Source organism: Anguilla rostrata, chromosome 3 (assembly GCF_018555375.3).
Source record: "Anguilla rostrata isolate EN2019 chromosome 3, ASM1855537v3, whole genome shotgun sequence".
Taxonomy (NCBI): domain Eukaryota; kingdom Metazoa; phylum Chordata; class Actinopteri; order Anguilliformes; family Anguillidae; genus Anguilla; species Anguilla rostrata.
In genome coordinates, this window is record NC_057935.1 from 14,279,506 (window position 1) to 14,306,284 (window position 26,779).

Below are 26,779 nucleotides of genomic sequence, written 5' to 3' on the forward strand. Positions count from 1 at the left end.
ATCAACCTGAACAATTCAAGTGACCATGTGTGCTGCTATGCTGACCTATGTATTTTTACTGTATATTATAGCACAGTCTAGATCTTACAGTGAATTGGTCAACAGAAAATACATTCATTTTTAGGTTCCAAGGCTTAGCAGGTTTAGGAAGCGATCTTATTCAATACCACGGCCAATTGTGCATCACCCCTCTGGAATCCACACGACAGCTGAGTTGGCACAGCACAACACTGTGCCCAAGGGCATTCTCCCAAAGCTCTTTGTTTCTGTTTGTGAGCATGCACCATTTTGTATATTTAATGAACCCTGTTAATGTGGCTTTTGTGACCCCAAGCTCTAGCATTGTCCCTTCACGAGTTCAGACTCAGAGTAGACTAAATCGGGTGTACCGTTTTCTTTTCCTACAGTATCCAGATAGACCAGGGTTGGCCTGTGTTCCATACAGAATGAACAGTATCTTCGGTGTTGATCCAACAAAACTTATAAATTGTGCAAATCCAGTTGGAATGATTCTCACTAGATCTGCCATCAGTAGATACAACACAGTATGACAGGGAGATTTAGACATTAACACTCGCGTTCAAGTGAGCTTCAAAGCTTGTATTTGAGTTTTACTGTATGTTTAATTCACTATGGCTGACAGTGTCTTTCTGAATACACTTGCAACCCATTCAGTACATTTCAGTTTAGGTTATAAAACCGACAGCTGTTTCACAAGTAAACAAAAATAATTTAAAATTATATGATATGCAGAATTCTAAATGAAACCGTCTCAGAGCATTCACCTCCGTTTCTTTAAACATTAAGCATTCCACTGAGATCTTAAATACCACATGATGCCTACAGCAGGTAGATTTCTTGTACACTTGTTAAATTAGTTTAGATAAAGAGAACTGGGTGTAAATCGCAGAACCTGTTCTGTTTTTTCTCAGAGCGAGTGCGTAGAAACGCTGGTAATGTTCATTTGAGAGGACATACCACAAATTAGAAGACTGTAAAACCTGTGACAAAATGAGCAGCAAACCGTTGTGACTGTAGTGTATAAGGTTAATACTAAACCAATGTCAAACCATAAACCACAATGATCTGAGCGTACGAGGATAGCATTGAACATGTCTGATCGGAAATCACAGTGCACTGGGTGTATAAGGGTAACATTAAACCAATGTCTGACCGTAAACCACACTGAGCTGAGTTTATAAGGGTCATAGTGAACAGAAGAGTGACCGCAAGCCAAGCGCATGAAGGCCGCGTTCAGACGGCGGTTTCCCCAAGAGGAGGCGCGGTTCAGTTCCTGTCGGTACATGGGCCGGCCGTGAAGGCTGGCAGACTGGTTACTGAGGTTCTGCTTCGGGCGGCGGTGGGAAATGGGGCCGAGCTCAGTCACTCGGTGGGGGAATGGACGCAGGATGTGGGGGTCCCTCTCTCATGTGGGGTGCTCAGGGTCCCGGTAGTCTCAGTTATTCTCAGTGGTGGCAGCAGCTTTTCCGCTGACGCTGGTCCATCTCCCTCTCCTCTGCAATGCAGAAAGTGCAAATCAGGCCTGACCAATCAGCCCCACTTACAAGTCACATCCAGCCAATCAACCCCACTTATCAGTCACATCCAGCCAATTGGCCCCACGTATTAGCCCGATCCAGCCAATCAGCCCCACATACCAGTCCGATCCAGCCAATCAGTCCCACATACATATCATACCCAATCAGTCAGCCCCATGCTTTAATCAACACTCAAATAAGACCTGACTGACCAACCGTATGTACCAATCAGTCACACGTACCAATCAACCCCAACCAATCAGACCAGACCATAGTCAGACTCTGACTAGTGGTGGTTAATGATTTAGAGAAAGTCAGAGAACACCCTTAACCTGTTTTTGATTTTTTTTTTTTGTTGCATGATTAATAAGCATGCATGTTTAATATCCAATCATTAACAGGAATTACTCACTGTGTAAAAGGATTGTGGTTCCTGAAAGGTGTGGTCCATACAGAATATGATTAAAGCTAAAATTACACTCCCATGTTTTAAATATTACACAAAACAAAGGCCCAGTTTTAGACTGATGGATGTATGTATTAATCCCAGTTCACACTGGGAAATCCAATCTGCATTCACCAAGAGACAGCATTCACACTTTGGAAAAAACAACAAGAGCTTCAGGCACATGACCCCCCTGCCCAGATACTTATACATGGTAGACCAGGTGCAGTTGGAAGTCAAAATGTAGTTGTTATGCAATGGTGAAAATCTAAAAAAGCATGTATAAATGAATTAGTCCTTTACTGGCACATACCACAGGCAGAGCAAAGTACACTGGAGCTGGGACCAATTCTGTAAGTAGCTGAAGGTGTGGCAAGGGTGTGACTGCATTGGGACACTTTCCACAAAATGAATGAACCTAGGAACTGTCATTTTTTTTATTACTGAACTACAAATACCTGTATTTGCAAAAATCCACTGCTATTCTGCCTTGTGCAAACTTATGCAGCACTGTAAAAAGAGGGAGAATAAAGGAGTGAAAGGGATGTGGCCTCACCTGTCATAACCTGGAAGGCTGTGCTGTTGTGGAAGTCCTCTGCTACCTTCTGGAAAAGCTCATCTGTAAAGCCGATACATGAGAGCCCTCCATTAACTCATAGTCTCTGTTTGAATAGGCATTGTGGAAAATTGAGTCCAGCAACCACTTATTTACATTATTTGTGACCAATTGAGACTTATTAATGCATGGAACAGCTTACTGTTGTACCCCCACTATGCTCCAAACCAGACCAAGTTCTGGGCCCACAGCAGGAAAAAAAACATACTTTTCTCCATTCCCCTCACATTCTTAGGTTCTAAAACATTTCCATAGTAAGTGATGTGATTGGTTGCTCACCGACATTACGGCCTGTCTTACTGGAGGTCTCGAATATCTCCGCCTTCACTTCTGTAGAATATACAAAAAGCACATTTGTAAACTTCCACTGTCAATAAACAAAGGCAAAGTAATTTCAGTCCAAACATGTGGGCTGTGAACTCTCTTAAATTGCTGTACAGTGACTTCTAATACACCCTGGCAATGGTGCATTTGATTTAATCACACTCTTGGATTCCTGTTCTGTGGTGTAATAGCAAAGAGAAGTGGCATTATTGATACAAGGCAATAACTGTGGCATTACCCTCCGCGTAGTCCTGGGCATCGTGGTAGTCCACCTGCCTTATGCTGCGGTCGGCCTCGATGAGGTCACTCTTTGTGCCACACAGGTAAATCTTACATTGCTGGAACCAGAGAAGACAAAGACAGGCACTCACCCAGTCACATTACTGCTCAGTGAGAATACAACGTTACCACATCACGGGCTGTGAGAATTATTCAAAAAATGTACTTAACCACTCCACTGAAAACCAGCCTGGTGGGCTTAACCATAAAAACAAGACTCAAAAAATGTGTAAGACTTAACCTCAGTCCAAAGAAAACCTACAGACACGTGCTGTTTAGTATTGGTGGCTTGACTATTTCACACAGATAGTGTAGGAGCAATATTTGAGCCATAACAGATAGATAAATGAATGAAGACCCTAAAATGTGTATTTATGACTGTGCAAGACAGACCAATTTTTATGAACACCAAGTTATTATCACTTTACTGCACCAGGAGAATTTGTAGCAACTGCTACAAAGGCAGCGATAGGTGTGCGTATATTCACCTGTTCACAGTTCTGTAGCTCCTTGACCCAGAACTTCAGTCGCACAAAGCTGCTGCTGTCGGTCAGATCTGAGGGAGAACAAATTCCCAGCAGAACTTACAGAACCGCACAGAACAGACAGAACTCACACATCCACACAAAATCGGAACGTACAGATGAACTAAGCAGAGTACGTTTGCACAGATCCAAACAGAACTGGCAAGGCTATCTCAGATCTACATATGTATCCACGTTCAACAAGAAATGACAACACATCTTTCCTGAAGTATGAAAATACAAATCATGCATATTATAATCTCAAAGTGGGCAGGGCTGGAGTTCCTCAAAGACATGTTCACAAACAGTCGCCATGGCGGTTTTAGCATACAGAGCAAGACAAGGCTAACAACAGGCCATCAAGAATTACACAACTTTTCCATGTGGATAATCAGCTCCATAATGTGTGGGACAAAGAAAACAATTTTTCTTTCTTGATTTTGCTCTTTACTGCACAATTTTAGATTTCTAATCAAACCATTTAACCACATGTGGTTAAAGTGCATATTTCTCAGATTTTATTTAAGGGAATTTTTACACACTTTGTTCTTACCATGTAGAAATTACATCACTTTTTATACCTAGAAAACCCCAAAGACCTGTTCAACAGATCAGAAACACTCTTCAAGAGGCAAGCGTGGATGTGACAGTGATTTCATGAACATAACTAAAGAGGCTACACTGCAAGATGCAAACCACCAGTTAGCTGCAAAAAAAAAACAGGATGGCCAGGTTAGAGTTCGCTAAGAAGTATCTAAAAGAGCCTGCAGAGTTCTGGATCTTGTGGACAGATGAGACCAGGATTCCCTTGCATCAGACTGATTACAATAGCAAAGTGTGGAGGCCAAAAGGAACGATGGCTGCCACGTGTACTGGCTTGCTTGTCTTCACTGATGATGCAACCACTGATAACAGCTGATAACAGCAGTAGTATGAATTCTAAAATGTACAGAAACATCTTATCTGCTCCAGTTCAAACAAATGCCTCCAAACTCATTGGACGGCACTTCATCCAACAGCCAGAAAATTATCCCAAACATACTGCCAAAGCAACAAAGGAGTTTTTCCAATGCTAAAAAGTGAAAAATTATTGACTGGCCAAGTCATTCACTTATCTGAATTTAATAGAACATGCATTTCATATGCTGAAGAGAAAACTTAAAGCAACTAGCCCCCGAAACAGGCAGGAGCTGAAGATAGCTGCTGTACAGGCCTGGCAGAGCATCACCAGAGAAGATGCTCAGCACCTGGCCATGGCTAATGGTGATAGACTTCAAGCAGTATACAAAGCATGTGCCACACAGTGCTAAACATGGCTACATTCATTTACATAGCATTAATATGTCCCAAACATCAAGGTGCCTTGAAATGGGGGGTCATGTATAAAAAGTGCTGTAATTTCCACATGGTGAAAGCAAAACTGTATAAAATACAATTAAATAAAAGCTGATGTGAATAACCACATGTGAATTGTTTGATTACAAATCTAAAATTATGAAATACCGAGCCAAATCAAGAAAAAAAACATTAATTTATCTCAAACATTATGGAGTTCACTGCAGAAGCCAGAAATAGTCTCCTTGTGAACCCACCACAATCAACAGCAGGCGAGATAAAAGCTCATCAAAAAGAATAAACGTTTAGGTTATGTTCGTGATTTAACGCTGCGATTCACCTGGAATGCCAGGCTTGCAGTGTGACTGCTGGTACCTCTGTTCTTCACACAGCTTTGTGAAGCGCCTCCAGCTCCCAAAATAGCAACAGTGTCTGTTTGTCTGTACACATTCAGGGCGGTGAGCGTGTCTTTGGGCTGAGCCAGTATGAAAATAGCCCCTCCCACAGGTCATGACATCACCTCACTCACATTCCTCCACTGGGGGAGTATAATCAGAAGGGCACTACTTCTGCTTAGTCTGTTAGTGACAGCAAATGAAGGCTTATTATCATGATGCTTTTTCCTTCACTAAAACTAGCTCACAGGATTCAGTGGTCACTGTTATTAACTATATAAGCACTGTAAGAATCAATAACACACAATTCTTGCTTAAATCTGTTACTTCACAGTAAATGAATGAGTGCCATGACAATTAGACTGAACCCCACCAAAGTATGCAGTCACCATAAGGTGAGGTTATGTTTACCGTAGCACACGATGGCTGCACACGCTCCCCTGTAGTAAATCCTGCTCATGGCTTCATAGCGCTCCGCTCCAGCTGTATCCTGTGACAGTAAAACAAGAGCGTGAGAGCACAGCTTCAGCTGTGCATCTTGGCACAGCAATATGTGCATATCAGCTCCAGCTGTGTCCCAAAACTGTGATATGAGCACATCCCAGGGCAGTAATATGAATGTGTAGATTAGCACCGCCAAACACCAGTGACAGTTATATGAAAGTGTGCATCAACTCCATCTATGTCCTGAAGCAGTGATTTGAGAGTATGCAATTAGCTACAGCTGTGTCCCACCACAGCAGTACATGTGCATCAGCTACAGCTGTGTCCCTGGAGCAATATGAGTTTTAAAAAATCTGAAAAGTTCTATCGTACTGTGAAACATAGTTTACAACTAGTACTGGTCCATCCTATATGCAAAGTACACACTGCTTGCATGTAAGGCCGCGCCTCCCTCAAAAAGGCCCCGCCTCCCTTGCACTTCTTGGCTTACAGGCATTTTCCTGGGTTATCCCATCAGCACTTACCCAGATTCCCAAGGTCAGTACTTTGTCTCCCACCTGGATGGGCTTGGCAACAAATGCTGCACCAATTGTCTGTTGGAAAAAGGGAGTTAATTTTACACCTGCTTAGCAATGCGGGCCACCTAGTCTGTATTACACCTATAAAAGACTAGTAGGGCAGCATCAAACGGTACCCAACACTGTATGGCTCTGAACATGCTGAATCCTGAGGGCATGACGCGCTACTTCATTACCCCATTTTGAAAATGTGTGTGGTGTGCCACCCCAACTCTTCTGACTCGGCTTTTGTCATGATGTCATTATCGTATTCACATTCTGTAAAGTTGGTGAAATTTTCACAGTGGGTAACAGATTTCAGTCAACCGACACAAACCTCTGCAGCCCAAATATGCAGTCAGTTGAGAGAAGCCATACTCACATTCTGATACGGCCCACCATGGAAGCGTTTGTGCACATATCTCTCCACCAGGCTGGTCTTCCCCACATACTCCTTACCAAGCAGCACTACCTTGGCATCCACACGCTGGCTGCTCATATTGCGGCCTGTAGAGAAGAGGGGCTGTGGATAGGAGAGGCGGAGTCAGGGGAAAGGCTGTACATCGGAGGGGTGGAGTCTGGGAGGACAGTGCCGTGGACGGGAGAGGTGGAGTCAGAGGTGGGATTTGGCATAGGAGAGGTGGGATCAGAGGGCAGGGGCTCTGGATGTAAAAGGTGGAAACAGAAGGAGGGGGTCTGCAGTGCTATCGGACAGAAAAGTTAGACTGTTTTTCTTATTTAAAAAAATATATTAGTTCATAAGCAAGTTGAAAACCAAGGGAATGCACAGCAGATGCAAACTGCTCAAATAATCAAGAGGACATATAGGCTACCATGTAAATGTTCTGCAGTATTTTATAGTCAGACTTACCTCGAAAATTGGATTTCTGCAATATTGCTGTGATATTTTGTTATAAGAAAAAGCACGGAACCAAACATAAAGAGATAAATAGTACCTGGTCTAAGTACAATATCAGGTACAAAAAGAGGAAATTTTAAAATCACAGCCCTCCCCTCCGGAGTGCTGTTCAATTCCTTATGCAGTTGAGGCAGGCGGTAAAGCACTTTTACAACACAATGTACAGTAACATGCCTTGTCATGTCCACAACACAAACATGCACTATCAAATCCATAAAATATCCACAAATGCCCCCATGGTTAATTTTTAACATTATTGATTTCACAACCAATGGTGTTATTGTTCATTCTAAATTAAGGTGTTGAGGGTGTTTTATTTGAAAAACTAGAAAACGTTTTCTGGTTCACATTTGTATTTCTTTATTTTTTTTCCATCACTTAATTTATAACTTGCAAGCCCAAACGTATGTTTGATATTATCTATCGTTAACGAGTTTAAGTTAGCAACCCAAATTAGCGTTTTCAGATTTATGTAACGCCTAGCTATCCATTTGCTCGATTGCTCATATATTAAGTATTTGTTCGCTTGCTAACGTGGCTAACTAAATCAATAACTATCACGCTATGTTTGCATGTATTGAACTGTGCCAAGCTCTTTAGCTAGTTTGCTGAAATCAGTAAATAATTTGGCTGGCTTGCTAAATTAACAAGCAATTGCTATCGCTACAAACATCGTACACAAAGCAGGCAACACAAAACGAGCACGCTCAGCAGCTACCCAGTTAACTGATTAGTTATGATGGGGGACTGACACACCCAAGTCAACAAGCCAGAGATATACTGCAAACTAACTAGCTGCCCACGTTACATATTACTTCGTTTTCTGGTCAGCATAGCTAATATACGCACAGCTAGCTTGCTAGGCCGGCTGTCTGAAAGGTTTTGTCTTCCGAAATAATTATAATAATCATCATTTTGGACAGCTTGCCAGTGGTCCAGCATGCGCAGCTCCACTGCTTACCTCAATATTGTACAGTTTCCATAGCTCGTGAAATTCGCAATTTCGTCTGATAATCTAGCTGTTACAAAGCGACAACTTCACAATATTGCTAACACTGACTAGCTCACTCTCGGCAGGCATTGTCGTGTATTATGTGCATCTGATATAACCAGCTTGAGGTGTGTTTTGTTTTGCAATCTGACGACCGCATGAGGTTTCTGTTTTTTTTTTCTTCCCAGGATGGCCAATAGAAGACCACACGTTGAACAGGAAGTGATGTACGACCCTAGAACAACGTAACTGACTTGGCTGAATTAATTTTCTCGAAATAACATATAATCAATAATCTGTATTTTGAATTAGATGTATTCATATTAACATAATCAAGCTGCACATCTTTCACAAATAATCTATAGCAGTGGTGCACCCATTACGGCTCATTAAAACCTAAATACAGAGAGCTCAGCTGTAATGTACGTGCTGATGTATCCCCAAGTTTAGGAAAATGCTCATCTCGTGCTAAACACTGATTATTAATATTATTCGCCTGTCTGCCAGGTTAAACTGGCCCTTTTGTGAAGTTTCTCTTTGCCCTGACAGGAGACATAGTGGACTACAATATGACTGTGTTTTATGCATGTTTTTTTTTTTTTTTTTTTTTAAACAGTCTTGAAGGCCAAAGGCCATTTACAATCAATGTTTTGCTGAGCTGTTGTCACCATTAAAAATAATCATAAACCATGAACTGCAGTAAAAATGCACTTGAAATTTGCTTCTTTTGTGCATGCGGCTACATGAAATATGAATTCACTGTAGGCCACATACTATATATTAAATCTATTCTAGTTTAACATTATAGTATGCATTCCTTTTTGGTTACATTTTAGACATTTATCAGATGCTCTTATCCAGAGTAACTTTCCATTTTGTATAGTATTCATTACAACTTGATGTACACTGAATAAATTCAGATTGAGTACATTGCTCAAGGGTACAACCACAGTGCTCCACCTGGAAATTCAACTTGCAACCTCTGTGTTACAAGAGCAGTTCCATAACCATTATACTACAGTGTTAGGCAGGGCTAATTCTAGTGTTAGGCAGGGCTAATTCTGCCATTGACTTGTAGACAGAAACAATCTATTTTAGTCACATCACCAATATTGTGTAGTCAATATAACCAATAAACCCTCATTGAAGCACAGTCACAAGATTACCCACACTGTGTTGTCCACAGCCCATGCAATGTGACATGAAAATGCTAATAGATGGTCCTAAAATGGCCAAAACATGCTCAACATGTGACTTTGTAATATGGAATTTACCTCAGAAACTTGGGTTGTTGAAACAAATATGACAGGTAGCCTATGGGAGAAACATTATTAAAAAAATACAAAAAAATTAACGCTAAGTTTTTGCTTTAGAATTTAAACTAAAACTGGAATAAGTAGTGCTCATCGTGTCATAAAAATACCCAAACGCAACTGTGATTGACAGCGCTTTATTTATATTTCGTAATATCCGGACACCCAGGCATGCGTACATTCCACCTGCGGAGGTCCGTATTTTCACAGGAAGTACTGTACTGTTAAAGAGACAGCCGGTGAAAAGTGTCCAGACTACAGGTAAATAATATTTACATTTGTGTTTTGCGTATCATTTTGAACGTAACGTGCTTTAAATACATATTTGAAGTGATTAAACTAATTCCGACTGAAAGCTTGCTAGGAATCTGTGAAATATTATTTCGCAATTTGTTATTTAGCTAGCTAGTTCGCGCTGGTGAGCTACATTTGAAGCTAAGCTAGTGCTAACCGTATTTGCTGGCTACTTACCTAGCTAACGTTAGCCATCGGTTTTCGTTGTCCATTATACTAGTAGTAGATTGGTAAACAAGTGCTGCCTTGTTTGCCTATTTCCTAAAATAGCAGCTTATGTCATCTATTCATACCGTTGTCATAGTTTGTAGTTAGCTAGCTAGTCTAACCATTGTTGCGACCGTTGTGTGTTATGCTCTACGGTGTGATTTTAACTAACGTTAGCTCATCGCTAGCGATGGTGAAAGACCACTCATCCTGGCAAGTTAGCTGACATGCTAGCCACCTAGGTTAGCTAGGCTAGCTAGCTGCTGTAATGTTTCTGATAACAAGCTTGGTAGCAACCCAGACGAGTGCCGGCGTTGGTTGCTTGTTGGCTAGGCCTCAGTTTAAAACTGTATTGGGTCATTTGGAAAATGCGTATGAATGAATACTATGCAAATGACCACATCACTGAATTAAGGAGTTATGCCAAGAGTCTGTGTATCCCACGGCAACTTTAGCAGTTTGGTTAAGATATGATCTCTCGTTGTATCAAGAAAACTGGTATATCTATCATCGTTGTAGCTAACGTCCTAACCTGGGGGTGGTGAATAGTTTAAATTGTGAATGTGTTTTCTTGCGTTATCTGATAGCTACAGTTTGCAGATCGTTGCCTACAATTATTGGCTAAACAGTCGCTAAATTGGTAAGTGTTGTTTTGCTACCTAGCCATCGTTAAATATATTATAGACAATTTCAGTGGAAATAATAATGTATTCTTCTATATGATCGCATGTTGCCCTGGCTGTTCGGTATAGATGGCGAGTTACGTAGGGATAGTGTGATTTCCGACGTTATGGACTTTCGTGCATTTTAGTATTTCTAATGATTGTATGTTGCTCTTTGGTTACTTATGAATGGTTACAATCGTGTAGATCTATGTGGCTTCGCTTCGGTCACCTCAGTTTGAACTGTTCAGCTGGTCCAGGTGCTGTTCGACCTGCCGCAGTTAATGCCAATACCGTATCCGTGTTGTTGAACGATGCAATTTAGCTATGCGTTATAATGAAAGCCAGGCGAACGAGCCATTGTAAATAAATTGTCGCTGTTTCCCCGGTATTTTTCTATTTTCCGTAAAACCCTTACTTGTGTAATTTGCTCGATGAAGCGGCCACGTAGGGCTTGAAGGGTTACCCTTAAAGCCTTAAACGGAGCATTGGGGACCAGTTGAATCATGTGAATGGAGATTTTAATCTTAAAATTTAGGTTTTAGGCTTGGCTTTTTCATTTCAGTACGGAAGTTGAGAAGTATTGTATTATAGTACATAGTGGGAATTAGTTACTGAGACCTTTAGCACACGCAAAGCTAATAACACAACCAAGGCCTTCGTAAATCAGGCCCAGTGTGTTGGCATAACATAAGCTGCAACATTTCACAGCCTTTAGAGACTTGCGACTACTCTTTAAATAACCGTTCCCTTGGTTTATCAGACACAGGACCATTTAGGAGGCAGTTTTATGGAGAAAAGAAAAAAAACTGCATTCAACCAGATTACGTGATGGGCGGAGAGTTTGGGAGTGTGTGACGTGTAAATGGCCCATTGTGCTCGGTGTATATTATGTCGTGGGTGTAACTCTCCTACTCTTGCAAAGGCATAGATTCTCACTGTCTGTTCAGCCCTGTAGACCATGGCCCTGTGGGGTCTCCTGGTCCTGGCAGAAATGTACAGCAGTGTTCCTTTAAACCTTGAGTTTTTTTTTTTCAGCATGTTTATTTAGTCAACAAATACACCCACAGTACATACTGTATAGTTTTCAATAACACACTGTGTAACCAAGTCTGAACCCAGTATCTCTAGGTAAGACTCGCTTAATTTTGTGAAATCAGTACCAGTGCTCAATAAAGTCTTTTCTTCTCCTCTTTTGTAACAGGGTTTGCAATGCCCGGACATTAAGGGCTGTTCAGCTCTGATTGGCTGTGTCCACATGTGCGCAATTGGTCCAGCGGTGCAGGCACGGAGCAGAAGCAGTGGCCAGACAGAAGAGGGGTCAAGGTGAGTTCACCACGTAAAACCGCACTTATTAAACTAAGTACAGCGGGGCCAGTTCCACAGGTAGTTTTACCCATTATAATAGAACGTATGTTGACCCCTTGATAAGTTTTATGCATGTACCCTTTACACGTCAGATTATTCAGTGCCTGCTGTAGTATTTGTGTGAGAACTATCAATTGTTGACCGTTGTAATGCATAATTGCACTAAGATATCTGGCATGTTATTGGTAAGTCAGAAGGCCAGGCCAGCACATTTTGTAGTCCTGGCAAGATAATATGAACATTTTTTGCTGTTACAATTAGAGGATTTAATGACAATTTGAACAGTAGGGTAGGCCTAACAACACTGGAGGATTTTGTGTATGTGCATACTTTGTGTTGTAGCAACAGTAGAGCATTATAGCTCCACCCCTTATGAGGTTCATAAAGCCTCAGTCTAGCTGGCGTGTGTGTGCTACGTATGACCCTCTCACAAACTCTCTCTCTCTCTCTCTCTCTCTCTGGCCCCTCAGGTGGTCGTAGTGCCGTGTGGTGTGGTAGCTCATTCCGGTGCGATGGAGCAGTGCGCGTGCGTGGAGCGAGAGTTGGAGAAGGTGCTCCACAGGTTCGTCATGTACGGACACCTGTCGGAGGAAAGCCTGGACGAGCTGCTGCGATACGTCTGCGAACTACGAGGACAGCTGGTCACCTTCGGTAAGGCCTGCACAGAGGGCTTTTCTCCTTCAGTAAGGTCTGGACTTAGAGGGGTTCTTCTCAACTGGTCACCTTCCAGGAGGCCAGCACAAAGAGTGTTTTACCCCAACTGTTTACCTTCTGTATGCTCGTATCCGTGGTGACTTGAATAGCTTACTTTTTAAAAGCACTTTTTTTTAACAGCCAGTCCGTTCATACAGCCTCATATTTTACAGAAAACATTCGGTTTAAGTGCCTTGCTCGATGGGACAGCAGACCTTCAGTTCTTGACTGAAACTGAACCACTGACTTACCTTTTCAGGCTGATTTGGTTTTGGGAATGAAAAAGAAGTGATGTCTTTATTTTGTGTTTACCTCGTGTTTTTGTATATTCCAGTCAGGAAAGTGAGAAGCTGTTTATTGCCAGAATAGCTCTTCCAGAACATAGGCGCAATCTAGATTTTTCTTTTATCATTTGAGTAATTCGGGTCAGCAGAAAGTCTTTCTGTGGATAGTACGTAAATGCCTGGGAGATACAGTATCTCCTCAGCTTCAGCTTATCATGTTTTCACTGTATAGGAATTGGGAACCAGTGGATGAGTGGTTGTACTATGTTGAAATAAGTCGTCCCTGGTGCCCAGTGGTTTCGGTTTGTGTGTGTTCTTGTTCACTAGGGTTTAGGCCTGCCGTTTGAGTTATGTTTCTGTTTTTCCTCCTCGCCTTGTCGAGTATGAAGTTTATTTCCCCTTCATGGCTGAAATCTATGGATGGAGAGACATGGCATTAACAAATATGTGCAGACTGTGTGTACGTGTGTATTTTTATTTTTTGTTTTGTTTGAGAATTGTGGGAAAGCTCGAAAAGCGAGCCCGTTTTCAGATGGAGTGTTTTCTTAATGCTCGGTCGGAGCTCCGCTCTGTGAGAAATGGTCCTGCTGTTGAGCGGTCCTGCTGTTGCTTGCTCATAAAGGGCAGGGTGACTCGTGTTTATTTATGGATTTTCGGGAAGGGTTACATGGGGTGTGTGGGTGGTTGTACAGTGCAGTACTGTTTGGGGGGTGGGGGCTGATTTTAACCCCAGCTCAATCTCTGCCTCTTGCATAAATAGGCTAAATAAATTAGTTGAATGTACATATTTGATGCAGAGAGTGTTCTCTTTATGACCCTCATCCTGTGGCATGTGGCTACATATCTGGCTGCAGGCCCTTCTCCTAATATCATTGACAGTTTTTCAATGACACTTATAATTTGGATGTTGGGGGAAATAATGTTAATATTTTTATTCTGTCTCTCGCTCTCTCTCTCACGCTCTCCCTCCATTCTCTCTCTCTCTCGCTCTCTCCCTCCGCCTTTCTCTCACTCCCCCCCTCTCCCTCCACCTCTCTCTCTCTCACCCATTCTCTTTCACCCTCCCCCCTCCCCCCTCCCTCTCTCTCTCTCCCTCTCCCTCTGGCAGGTGTGCAGGATGCAGACCTCTCTGTGCTGTCACAATCCATGGCGCAGTGCTGTAAGAATATCAAAGACACAGTGCAGATGTTGGCATCCCGCCACAAGGACATCCACGGCAGCGTCTCGAAAGTTGGCAAGGCCATTGACCGGGTGGGTAATGCTGGACAGGCTCCGCCCCCCTCTGCAATGCACAGGCCAACCCTGGCTCTCATTCTGCTGAAGAGCCAGTGAGGATTCATCAATCCCCTGGTGGTGCAAGCTACTATGTAGTAGTATGTACTGTCAATCACTGGCTAGCGCAACCTAATTTAGTAGCTTGCATATTTACATTGTAACATACAGTAGCAGAGACACTGTCAGGATTTAGTCCTTTGGGCTACCAAGTAGCAAAAACTCATAGCCCAGGATTTTGGCCACCTAGGTATATATTTGTATACCAGCATATTCACTTCACTTTGTCAAGAAAATTAGGTCTACGTCATAGATTTATTTCTTATTTTCTGCTTCACTAATTTACTGTACATTTGTTGCTGAACATTGTATGAAACGGCTGTTTTTATTTAAATTCAAACCTGAAAAGTGCCCTGTTAACTCTAGAGGTGATTGTTCATTGTGAGGTGTGCTTGCTGTGTTGCGCTCAGAACTTTGATGCAGAGGTGAGCGCCGTGGTGGCCGAGACGGTGTGGGACTCCCCGGAGAGGCAGAAGTACCTGAGCGAGACCATTGTGGAGCACCTGTACCGCCAGGGCATGCTCAGCGTGGCCGAGGACCTGTGCCAGGTGTGTCCCCGATCTCCCATCAGACCTCGGGCTCAGTGGACCGTCTCCTGTCATGCTCTCAGGCTCACTGCACTGTCCTGTGTCACAGCTTAGGCTCAGGCTCACTGAACTGTCCTGTGTCACAGCTCAGGCTCACTGCACTGTCCTGTGTCACAGCTTAGGCTCAGGCTCACTGAACTGTCCTGTGTCACAGCTCAGGCTCACTGCACTGTCCTGTGTCACAGCTCAGGCTCACTGCACTGTCCTGTGTCACAGCTCAGGCTCACTGCACTGTCCTGTGTCACAGCTCAGGCTCACTGAACTGTCCTGTGTCACAGCTCAGGCTCACTGAACTGTCCTGTGTCACACACTCAGGCTCACTGCACTGTCCTGTGTCACACACTCAGGCTCACTGCACTGACCTGTGTCACAGCTCAGGCTCACTGCACTGTCCTGTGTCACAGCTCAGGGCTTTTGAATGTTCCTCTGTCACATCTCAGGTTTATTGAACCTTCTCCTGTCACACCTCGGGCTCATTGAACTTTCTCCTGTTGATTAACAAGGACTGAAGCATATAAAGTGCATTTGCTCTGTGTAAAGTACTTGTGACCTGGAAGTGGTTTGTAACTGGACTGAGCTGATGCAGGAACGGAGTGTTGTCTCTGGCTGTGGGTGGAGAGTAACGGGGGTGTTGTATCTGGCAGGAATCGGGGGTGGTGATTGATATGAGCCTGAAGCAGCCGTTCTTGGAGCTGAATCGAATTCTGGAGGCTCTGAGAATGCAGGACCTCAGACCAGCGCTGGAGTATGGAACTCTGCTTTACCTTTTACCACTGTCTGTGTTTTACCTTTATCTGAGTCTGTGTGTCTTCTGTACCTGTCTCTGTGCTTCACCTTTATTTGTCTCTATGATTCTCATTCACCTGTGTGCTTCACATTTACCAATCTCTGTGCCTGACCTGTCCTCTTAATGTGTGTGTGTGCGTGTGTGCGTGTGTGCGTGTGTGCGTGCTTGTGTGTGTTTGCGTGCGTGTGTGTGTGCGTGTGCGTGTCCAGGTGGGCCGTAGCGAATCGGCAGAGGCTGCTGGACCTGAACAGCACTCTGGAGTTCAAGCTGCACCGGCTTTACTTCATCAGCCTGCTGAACGGCGGCATGGCCAACCAGCTGGAGGCGCTGCAGTACGCCCGCCACTTCCAGCCCTTCGCCTCCCAGCACCAGAGAGGTGAGCTGCCCCCCATGCCACACACACCTCCCCTCCGGCTGCTATTCCCCTAGCCCACCCCCAGCCCAAACCCTAACCCTAACCCACCAGCTGGAGGCGCTGCAGTATGCCCGCCACTTCCAGCCCTTCGCCTCCCAGCACCAGAGAGGTGAGCTGCCTGCCGCGCTCTGCGTCCTCTCCGCCTGCTGTTCTGCATGCAGACGCGGTGCTGAGGCTCTCATTTAGCTGTTTGCTGTGGGCTGCTGGCACAGTTGATTTACTCTAAAATACGGGACTTAAACCAAACAGATTATTTCGGGCTTGGAAACGAAAACGTTCGAAAAAAACTTTACTGTTCGGAAAAAAAAAGTGAAAATGTAAAAACATGCTTTTTAAAAAGATTTTTTTTTTTGTAAAGCTAAGGCTGAACCCGTTTGGTGGTTTTAGACATACAGATCCTCATGGGCAGTCTGGTGTACCTGCGGCACGGCATCGAGAAGTCGCCCTACCGCAGTCTCCTGGAGACCAACCAGTGGGCGGAGATCTGCAGCATCTTCACCCGCGACGCCTGCTCCCTCCTGGGCCTGTCCGTGGAGTCGCCCCTCAGCGTGAGGTTAGAGCACAGCGCCCCCTGTCTGCACGTGCTCAAAGCACACCCAGCTCAGACATTCACACTCTCAGATTCATACATGCATACATATTGACAGCCAAGAGACACAGATTATAATTATTTATTTGGGACACACACGTATGCACACACAAGTACATATGTGGCTTTTGGCACACACGTACCAAACATACCAATTCTCACACATATACACACACAGTGTACGTTCGTAGAAACACACATACTGTACGGTTTCAGATGCCTCCATACATACAATTGCAGGTTAGATTGTAATAAAATAGTTGACTTGACTTTATGCCATATCCCATGTAGATGTCGGATGGTCATTCTCTCTCGTGTTCCTTTTCTGTGTGTCTCTCAGCTTTGCATCTGGATGCATGGCCCTGCCTGTGCTCATGAATATTAAGCAGGTGATTGAACAGAGACAGTGCAGTGGAGTCTGGACGCACAAAGATGAGCTACCGGTGAGATGTTTAACTTTTTACAGAGATACTGTGAGATCACTTCCTCTCTGGACAGAGGTCCGTGGGCCACTGTACTCTTTAGATTCCAGGACAGTGTTGAAAGAGGACATCCTTCCTATTGGGATTTACAGTGCTGTACGTCTCCTTCAGGTACAGAATGTGAAATACTGTCAGCGTTTCACGTGGTGCCGGCATACCAATATATTGACTCAGTGTGGCAAGAATGACAGTAATGAAATGGTAATAGAGTTCCCTGGGAGGTGATTGGCCTATTTTTGTGAATGACCCCCTGACCCCTGACCTCTGACCCGGTCCTCAGATTGAGATTGACCTGGGAAAGAAGTGCTGGTACCACTCGGTGTTCGCCTGCCCCATCCTGCGGCAGCAGACCTCCGAAAGCAACCCGCCCATGAAGCTGATCTGCGGCCACGTCATCTCCCGCGACGCCCTCAACAAGCTCACCAACGCGGGGAAGTGAGTCAGCGCGGGCCTCTCTTCTGTCTCTTAGCCCCCCTCCCCCCCACTCTGTCTTTCCCTCTCTCCCTCCCTCCCTCTCCCCTCCCTGTCCCTCACCCCAGAAGCATCAGTAAATGAGAAAAGTCAGTTAAGTAACTTGTTGACCTACATCACCATGGTATATAAAACCTGAACATTCAAAAGCAAACTACCACTGAGTGCCCACTCGACTGTCTCTTTAATACAAATTCCAGATGCCTTATTGAAAGAAAGTATACAGCATTTTCTCTCTCTCTCTCTCTCTCCCTCCCTCCCTCCCCCCTCTCTTTCTCTTCCCCCCCCCCTCTCTCTCCCCCCCTCTTCTTTCTCTCTCTTCTCCTCCTGTCTCTCTCTCATATGTTTCTACCATTTTCTCTCTCCGTTGGGCAGGCTGAAGTGTCCGTACTGTCCCATGGAGCAGGACCCGTCAGACGCCAAGCAGATCTTCTTTTGACGCCGTTTTCGGGAAGACAGGAAGCGGAGCGCCCCCTTCCCGCTCCGCCCCGCCCCCGCGTTCAAGGCCCCGCCCTCCTTTTTCTGAGCCGAGGCCGAAGCCTGGCCGGTAGTTTACAGAGACCGTTAGCGATTAACGATAGCGGCGTCATCCGTAGACCAGGTCGATACGCGTACCTCATACGAGACCTCCGTTAAACGTGGCCCGCCCCCGTCCGCCACCGCGGGCTTTTTAAAAAAGAAAATTATCTCTTTTTTTTTTTCTTTTTTTTTTTTTCTTTCTTTTAACTTTAATATCAGAGGTCACTTAGCCTCCAGAGCTCCCTGTCTGCACCCTCCCTGTCTGGCGAGAGTTTGCTGAGAGTTTGAGTGGGTGCCGAAACTTGCCTGTCCAGGGACTTGCTGCTGGATAACGGGCGATATGTAAACATGGTAAATGTTCTATATATGGAGTTAATCTACATCTATCAGTTATTAAGAGAGTGGCCCATTCCGCCACGGTATATCCACATATAAGTTATATTGATAGGTATAATAATTCTATGCTTCGTGGTGAGGTAGTTTAAAAACAAGCTCTCATAAAAATGAACAATGAAATGACTATATAATACCGGCACATACGTACATGCATGCATGCACACATGCATATGCACGCGTAAAACACGTACACACCGCATATACATGTATGCGCAAGCATGCGTACACACCAACATGAAGGCCCGCTTCCTCATTCATTTTTCAATACGACTTCCCTGTCGGAAATGACCACGGGTGCGTTGCCGTGGTTACAGGCATGAGGAGGACTTGCGAGCTGTTTTTTTTTAGGAAACTTGAGGGTTTTTGGGATCAATGAAGTTATTGACCAGTTGTGAGTTGTGGGGTTTTGGAAGCGATGTTTCTTGTTCTCTTTGCGTGCGTGTGCGCGTGCGTGTGCGTGTGCTTGTGCATGGGTGTGCGTGCGCGCGTGTGTGTTTTGAACAAGTATTTCAAAAGGAAAATGTACTACTGTTAAATGTGCTGTATTTTCAGTTTTCAGTGCAACTGAATCTGTGTTTAATCTTTTGTACTTTTGTGAAAGATAAGACAAATATAATGCTGTCAGATCGGTAGAAAGTTTAGTGTTCATTACGGCAAGAAAGAGGAAGACCATACGCGTTTATATCGTCGTTGTAGAGATGAGATTTACGGATCCTCTAGGTGCAGGAAGATGCGTGAACCCCTGCCTGCCCTCCGTACTGCCCCCGCCCAGTTTTCCACTGAGTGGGCGTCGGCCTCACTCAGTGGGTGTGTCCAAACTGCGGGCGTCGCCCTCCCTTTGGCGGTGTGGTGGTCAGGACGAGCAGCGCTCAGCTTGTAGCATTGGTAGTGCTTGAATGGAATTAGCTCTCAGGTGTCTCGCTGTTTTCTCATGTGTTTCTCTCGTGTTTCTCCCAGATCCCCCCCCCCCCCCCTCACCTCGTCTCTGGTTCGCTGTTGCTGTGATTTGGTTTTATTGTTTTCTGTTTTTTTGGCACAGTCTGCCCCGGGCTTATTTTAATGTGTTTCTGCTTGTGCTCCTCCCCGGTTCCAGGCGGTGTGCTTTCAAATATGTTTAGTTTGTCTCAGGGCAGTTTTTTCCATGGGCTTGGATGCGCACAACATTTTGCATGGTGTTGTGGGAAGTCGAGTCGTTCAAGAAAAAGTAGGACATGATCCTTTGGAAAGGTGAATGCTTTTTACCCCTATCTCCCGGTGCGCAGTCAGTCTTACTGTATAAGGACTTTGATATGAAAACTGTGAGAACATTTTTCCCAACTGCGTGTTCCAGAGGATCACCCCTGCCCTGTGCTGCAGGTGCTGCAGACTCGAATGTCGCTCATTATAAAGCTGCATGAGGCTCAAGTTCCAGCAGCAGCCAATGAGAGAGAGGCTGGAGGGGCGGAGCCTTGCTATCATCTCTAGACAGCTAGAGCGTTTTTTTTTGTTTGTTTTTTTTTGTAGTTTGACATAGTTGAAGCAAGTACTGTGTTGCTTGTGGCTATGAGTGGTGCAAAGAGGGGGAGTGACTGTCAGTGTGATTGTGCACATAATTTGGAGTTTACACCCCGCCCACAAGGTACAGTCGATGTGTCCATCCATAAGGTATCCCTCACATAATCTGTAACCCCACCCACACGTACTGGGCCTTCTTATTTCAAAAGGGCATTACGGCATTGTGACATCACAGCAAGAAGGGGCCAATGGGAAAGCTCCAGGCCCTCTGTGTGCATGAGGGTCATACCTTCTTGTCTTTAGAAGAGCAGGAACTCACAGCTTGCTTTTCCAAGTAACATTAAGGGAGTTGTAGGGGTGGTAGTTCAGTGTGTGCGTGTGTGTGTACAAGTGTGTGAGAGAATGGAATGGGTGTGTGTTCTCCTGTGTTTCCTGTGTTGGCTGATTTTATTTTTGGGCATATTACTTTGTTAGACAATCTGTTATTACAGCACCATGTGCTCACCTGGCAGTTACCTCTCTGGCCTGCCAGTTCTTCGCTGAGCATCTATACCAGCTCTACAGAACAAACTTGCATTTTCCCGCTAACAGTTATGTTGATGCAATTTTTATTGTAAATAATGTATCCTTTAATAGTACAGTAAGTTTCATTTTACACCTGCATCTTAAAATAAAACTTTGTACTTCAAAAGGAAGTGTCTTCATTTTACCGAAGACTTGCTGTAATGAACTTTTAGCATAATTATCCCACATTTACTGTGGGTGAAAATGAAAGGACCACCTTAAAGTATGTGCAGGTGTTTTGTTTGTATGATTCATTCTGTATTCTGTACCTTTACTGAAAACTCATAAATTTGAATTTGGTTGAGAAAACAATCATTTTGCAGATCACGAGTTCACCAAGGTCTCAGGTCTTCATAAACCATGTACTAATGTAATTATTTATTATGTCACTAGAGGGCAGTGTAGCATTGGTTTCAGCCTGGGAACCGCGATCATATGTACTTTATTAGACATGTATCTGATGTTATTTGTAATATGGAATATATTCATATGCAGTCATGTGAAGTTCCAAAAACACACACGAGAAGCAATTGCATTTTATTCCTAACGTGTGAATCTGCACGGTATTGTTAAGCATGTTTCAGCGATTGCGTGCAACAAACAGGATAAGTGAGTTTTTGTATACACCTTGAGACACTAGACACCATAATGGCTGCATACCAAAACCAGGCTATTCCTAGGAAGATCTGAAGAGCCTGAGGTGTCAGGACACCCAAGTCCATTGATACGATTTTTATTTATAGCTTTTTTTCTGTAAGGTTTCATGTTTTATTTAATGACCGGCTGAGCTTTGAGATGCTCCAGCCAAACTAGCATCCCAGGCGCCTGGGAGTGGAGCAGCTATCCATGACTCTGCTCACTCCTCCACAGGTTAGATTTATTGGATGGCTCTGTTAGGCAGCTCTCCTCTTGGCAGATTAATGCCTGTGTACACAACCTGCAGGGATTTTTTGTTTCCTTATTTCAGGGTAAGTATTAAAAAGACAGAACAATGCATAACCTCGAGTCATCGCATAATTTAGAGTTAAGCAGCTCTGGGATTGCTGTTTTCTTGTGGAGCGAAGCAGAGGAGGGTGGGGCAGGGAGGGGAGGGGAGGGGAGAGGAGGGGGGTTCCCAGATTTAGGGCCTGGGTAAATGCAGCACTGCAGAGTTTTCCACAGCAGCTGAATCCCACCCAAACAGAACGGAGGAGGAAGAGAAGACCAGAGAGAGCTACAGAAGTTGCGGTCAGCTGTACACAGTGTGTACACCCCACCTAGGGACAGGACAAGCTGCATTTGAATCTTTTTTTATGGGTGGGTGGGAGGGTGTGTGCAGGCTGAAACACAGAGGCTGCAGTCCTCCTTCAAACTCCCGCTGGCCAGTGCTCAAGGCTCCGCTGGCTACAGCAGAGCCTCATTTATTTAGCTCAAGGAGCCAGTTGCTCTCGCCCTCAGCAGCGCACATTCAAGCACTCAGATTTTACCCCTGCCCCTGATCACCTTAACCCAGCCCAGTCTCTGACCCATTCCTGCCTGCTGTGCTGGAACTCTTTATCAGTGTGTGCCAGACCTGGGTCATGTGCAATATATACTCATTCTCTTCAGCTGCTGGCAAAATTTGTAAACACTTCTTAGGGATTCCTGATGATGTTTTTACTGGACCAAGAGATGCAATTATATGAAAGCAGAATCTTGTTCTTTATGTTGGTGAAAATGGTGTTTTTCCTTTAAAATGATTACTGATCTGCAAGAATCTCGGCAGCTCCCTTTAAATATTGGACTGGGCACTCCCTCTGGGTCTACCTTTTCCAGTTTCCATGGAAACACCTGTTCCTTGAGCACATAAAGGCCCTCCTCTGTTTTCACAAAGGGATGACCTCTGACCTGCAGAGTCCAAACATGGAGCAGAGGTATGCAAGGAGGAAAGTGGGAGGAGCCTCCAACAAGCGCCCAGGAAGAGGAATGCCAGGCTCACAGGAGTCAACTTGTCATTTAAAGAGAATCCACTCGTAGCTGTTACTCCAAAAACACACTACAGACCAGGCACTGATGTCAGGTAGGTTCGGTCAGTCAGGCACAGGATGTGGATGAGGCAGTGATTTCAGTCAAGCTCATTGAACAGAATCACTTGTAAAACCAGCTTTTTTCATCCCTTTATGGAGGGTGTGGCCAACAGAGAGAGACCCGGCCCCTTTAATCACACCGAACTCACTGTGATAGAGAGGGATTTCGCAGGTCACAACATATCATTGTTAAAATGTGGTGAAAAAACCCCACAAATTACTGTTGACTTACTGAATTACAACACCTGTGGCTACACACCTAGGTGTGTTTGTGAAACTGAGCACAGGCTGTCACATGACCAGGAATATGGCGAGCAAAATAAAGATGTGAGATTTGGCAACTTTGCCTGGCTCTGAATATCAATGACTCAGTGCTTAACTGTGAGTGTAGTGTTTGTATAGGCAGGCCATGGTGTTCACTGTTACCAACTAGAGCAGCGGGGTTATGGCAGTTTAGTGCCATTTCACTTTGTGTTTAGTGTTTGTTTTATCTCTTCGGTCAGCCTTCTCTGTAGCTTCTTCTCCACCACGCCAAAAGGAAATATCAGGTCACCCTGGACTGTGGGAGATAATTTAGTTACTGGATTGCACATAAGAGTCTTACGTGAGTGGGTGGCACAGCCGTGATGTAAAAACATTGCAGATTTCAAAATAGGGGAATTCCAAAACAGGAGGGAAAATAGCCGAGCAGCGGAAAGGTGTGTAGACTGTGCGAGTGCCACATTAACTTTTCAATACAGTCAACAACAAAAAAACACAGTGAAAATTACATAAGCTTGTTTTGTCGGTTAATTTATTTCTTTGTAGATTGTCACAATAGCGCGGTTTCGTGTTCATACATGCGACCAAAGAATGGAGTCCAGGTCCAGGAAGAAGTGGCTTTCAGCTCAGCGTAAATACCTTGCGGTAGCCTGGCCATGCATTCGTTTACTCACTCATTCATTTTGTTAATTCGTTCGTCCGCCCTTCCGCCTCCACTGAAGAGGGCGAACACCACCCACTCCGGCCGCAGTCACCGTATGCGGTCAGGCCCCCCTCCCCGAGGCTGACAAAGGTTCGTTTTCGGTACGAGTTCCAGGTTCGAGAGTGTCCTCTGTGTCGTTCAGCTCCTTCACGGCCCGCAGACAGAACAGCTCCGACCCCCAGGAAAGTGGATCAGGGAAAAGACTCCTTTACAGATGCTAATGTGTTTGTGAGTGAGTGTGTGTGTGTGTGTGTGTGTGTGTGTGGGTCGGTGTGTGTGCGTGTGTGTGTATGTGTGTGTGTGGGTCGGTGTATGTGTGAATGTGTGTGTGTGTGTGTGTGTATGATTGTGTAGAGATCCACAGAGCATATGCAAAGTGCATTCCACACCAAATACCTTCAATTATTAATGAGGGGCCATTTCACAACGGGAGCAACGAAAAGGAGAAAGAGGCTGCTAAAGACACCGAATCCAGCAGAAGAAAAACTCCCTTTGCAGAAGTTCCCCATCCGGAAAACCTGCGGAAAATTTAACCCCAAAACACACGTATAAAAAATAATAATATTCAAATAAAGGCAGAAACGAAAGGAATAAATCCGTTTCCTGTACACAAATGTATAAATACTTATCAATCGAAATATTGGATTAATGAACATATGATACACTTGTAGGATTGTTTTCAGTAGTCACAGTATAATTACTCTACGGACTGCAGGGTCAATCAGGACATTAAGCAGCCTGGGTCGATGCTTTCTACCTATGTGCCACTCTGATGCCCACGCTTTGTGCCCTCGCTATGCCCTACTTGTGCCACCATCACCAAGCTCTACGCTTTCCCCGTGTGCCCTTTACTGTGCCCTATGCACTCCCTGTGTCCCCCCAGTACACCCTACACACTCCCTGCATCTCTCGTTCACTACACCCTCCCTGCATCACTCACTCACTACACCCTACACCTCCCTGCATCACTCACTCACTCACCTACACACTCCCTGCATCTCTCAATCACTCACTACACCCTCCCTGCATCACTCACTCACTACACCCTCCCTGCATCACTCAATCACTACACCCTCCCTGCATCACTCACTCACTACACCCTCCCTGCATCACTCACTCACTACACCCTACACCCTCCCTGTATCACTCACTCACTACACCCTACACCCTCCCTGCATCACTCACTCACTACACCCTCCCTGCATCACTCACTCACTACACCCTACACCCTCCCTGCATCACTCAATCACTACACCCTCCCTGCATCACTCAACCTCACTATACCCTCCCTGCATAACCGTTACAGAATCACTCTACAATCCCTCCACATGTCCCCTCAATATCCCCTACATGCTCCCTCTAAAAGAGACATGACAGGGTGAGGTATGAGAGGAAACAGGTATGACAGGGTGAGGTATGAGAGGGTGAGAGCAGAGGAGTGAGTGCAGGTATTTTTAGAATTTAAAGCTGAAGCACACAGCAGTTCCTTACAGACCAGCAGTGGCATTATCTGGAGCCTGAGCTTCACAGGTACACAACATGAACAACATCCAGATATTATTTAATAAAGCAACGCCGCTAAACACATTTCACTCGGATCTAATAGGCCGAAAAGAATCCCAGTGAATACGAGCTTCAGAGGGTTCCTCGGGAGAGTCTCAAATGTGTGAATCACAGATCAAAATAACAAGAACATCATACAGCCCTTACTTACATAACTAAGGCTAGCTTAAAATTACATTTCTCCTTGCTTATTTTTTTAAATCTTCAGAACATAAAATATAAACGGATGATTAATGCTGCTGGGCAGCTCGTTAGAGGAATCACTGGAGAGCCCAGCCAGAGAGTGAGCGGGGTCATTCACTCGCCCAAATTCATCTTCATCCCCCGTGCATCTCCTCCCGTTCATACCTGTGGACACCAGTTTCCATGTGTTCTGTGCACTGCACTGTGCATGTGCCTCCAGGACAAACCTTCATGCACACAGCCACACCAACAGTGTCCTGCATTCATTATTCAACTAAAAAAGGCTGCAGACATCAATGGGGGTAGTCTCTTCATGAGATGGGGGATACAGAGGAATACAGTGGCCTTATGTCCTGATTGGTTGGCTCTGGTGTGCCTTGTGAGGTCACAATCAGATTTCGGATGACTCGATCCTATCAATCCAGGGCAGGCCTGGGGGCAGTCTGTCTCCTCCCTCCGCCTCCCCGTCCCCGGCCCCGCCTCCTTCCCCGCCCTCGGCCCCGCCCCTCAGCTCGGCCAGCTCCCTCTCCAGGGCTTGGTTCCTGTGGAACATATCCAGGTAGCTGGCCTGCAGCTCCTTCTGGTAGCGGATGACCTTGTCCTTCTCCGCCTGCCAGGTGCGTCGCTCCGCCTCGAAGGCGGAGGCCTGTGCCTCGCTCTGCCGCCGCTCCAGCAGCAGCTCCGCCCTCAGGCGCTCCTCAGCCCCGCCCCCGGGCCCCGTCCCCCTGGCCTCGGCCCCGCCCCCCGGCCCCTCCCCCTGCAGGGCCTGCTGCAGCAGCTGGATCTGAGCGTCCTTGGCCCGCCCCTCGCCCCGGGCCTCGCGCAGCTGGGTCTTCAGGTGGAAGATCTCGCTCAGCTTCTGGGCCACCTCGGCCTGGGCGTCCCGCACCTGCTGCTTCAGCAGGGAGATCTCGCCCGACTTCTGGCACACCTGCAGGGAGAGGGCGGAGTTACAGCACGGGGGTGGAGTTACAGCACTGCCCCAGCACAGACTGAAAACCAAACTGTTCAAATGCAACTTGACTCAAATTGCCTGAAACTTCAACTCTGAGAATTGACCCTGCTTTGAATACCCTTTGAATACCCTTGGATGGCATTAAACACTATTCCTGATGAGTGTAGTAATTGCAAAATTAAATTACATGACATCACATTTAATCACTACACCCAGCCCCCCCTTCGTGGGCCTCTTTACCCCCC

General features: G+C 45.3%; 3 protein-coding genes across 17 annotated transcripts in view; 1 reads left to right on the forward strand and 2 right to left on the reverse strand.

Moving 5' to 3' along the window:
* Positions 1–585: 585 nt before the first annotated feature.
* LOC135250271 (ras-related protein Rab-24-like) lies at positions 586–8,569 on the reverse strand. Of its 4 annotated transcripts, none has more exons than XM_064326393.1 (10): positions 8,338–8,569; positions 6,840–7,119; positions 6,425–6,493; positions 5,868–5,946; positions 3,691–3,758; positions 3,162–3,261; positions 2,879–2,929; positions 2,540–2,602; positions 1,951–1,971; positions 586–1,516 (listed from the first exon to the last, which is right to left on the reverse strand). In XM_064326393.1, exons 2-10 carry the CDS (start codon positions 6,954–6,956, stop codon positions 1,467–1,469), a joined length of 618 nt encoding a protein of 205 aa, XP_064182463.1. In that variant the 5' UTR covers positions 6,957–7,119; positions 8,338–8,569; the 3' UTR covers positions 586–1,466. The 4 variants fall into 4 exon arrangements, with proteins under 4 accessions (XP_064182463.1, XP_064182462.1, XP_064182464.1 ...); XM_064326392.1 differs by having other exon boundaries at positions 6,840–6,980; positions 8,338–8,568; XM_064326394.1 differs by lacking the exon at positions 1,951–1,971 and having other exon boundaries at positions 6,840–6,980; positions 8,338–8,565.
* A 3,445-nt stretch (positions 8,570–12,014) lies between these two features.
* On the forward strand, positions 12,015–20,951 carry rmnd5b (required for meiotic nuclear division 5 homolog B). Its single transcript, XM_064326390.1, has 10 exons — positions 12,015–12,169; positions 12,682–12,862; positions 14,297–14,439; positions 14,931–15,068; positions 15,752–15,852; positions 16,104–16,270; positions 16,697–16,862; positions 17,239–17,341; positions 17,661–17,815; positions 18,227–20,951. The coding sequence occupies exons 2-10, from the start codon at positions 12,724–12,726 to the stop codon at positions 18,288–18,290; spliced, it is 1,176 nt and encodes a 391-aa protein (XP_064182460.1). The 5' UTR covers positions 12,015–12,169; positions 12,682–12,723; the 3' UTR covers positions 18,291–20,951.
* A 2,694-nt stretch (positions 20,952–23,645) lies between these two features.
* Positions 23,646–26,779, reverse strand: part of n4bp3 (NEDD4 binding protein 3) — a 34,230-nt gene continuing 31,096 nt past the window's right edge. For 4 of the 12 annotated variants that reach the window (XM_064326396.1, XM_064326398.1, XM_064326400.1 and 1 more), the window contains exons 5-6: positions 24,815–26,510; positions 23,646–24,783 (exon numbers count right to left, since the gene is read on the reverse strand). In XM_064326396.1, the coding sequence (XP_064182466.1) occupies positions 25,971–26,510 (540 nt within the window). In that variant the 3' untranslated portion in view covers positions 23,646–24,783; positions 24,815–25,970. Of the gene's footprint in view, positions 24,790–24,814; positions 26,511–26,779 lie in introns of all 12 variants that reach the window. The other 8 variants (XM_064326407.1, XM_064326408.1, XM_064326401.1 and 5 more) reach the window with 8 other exon arrangements.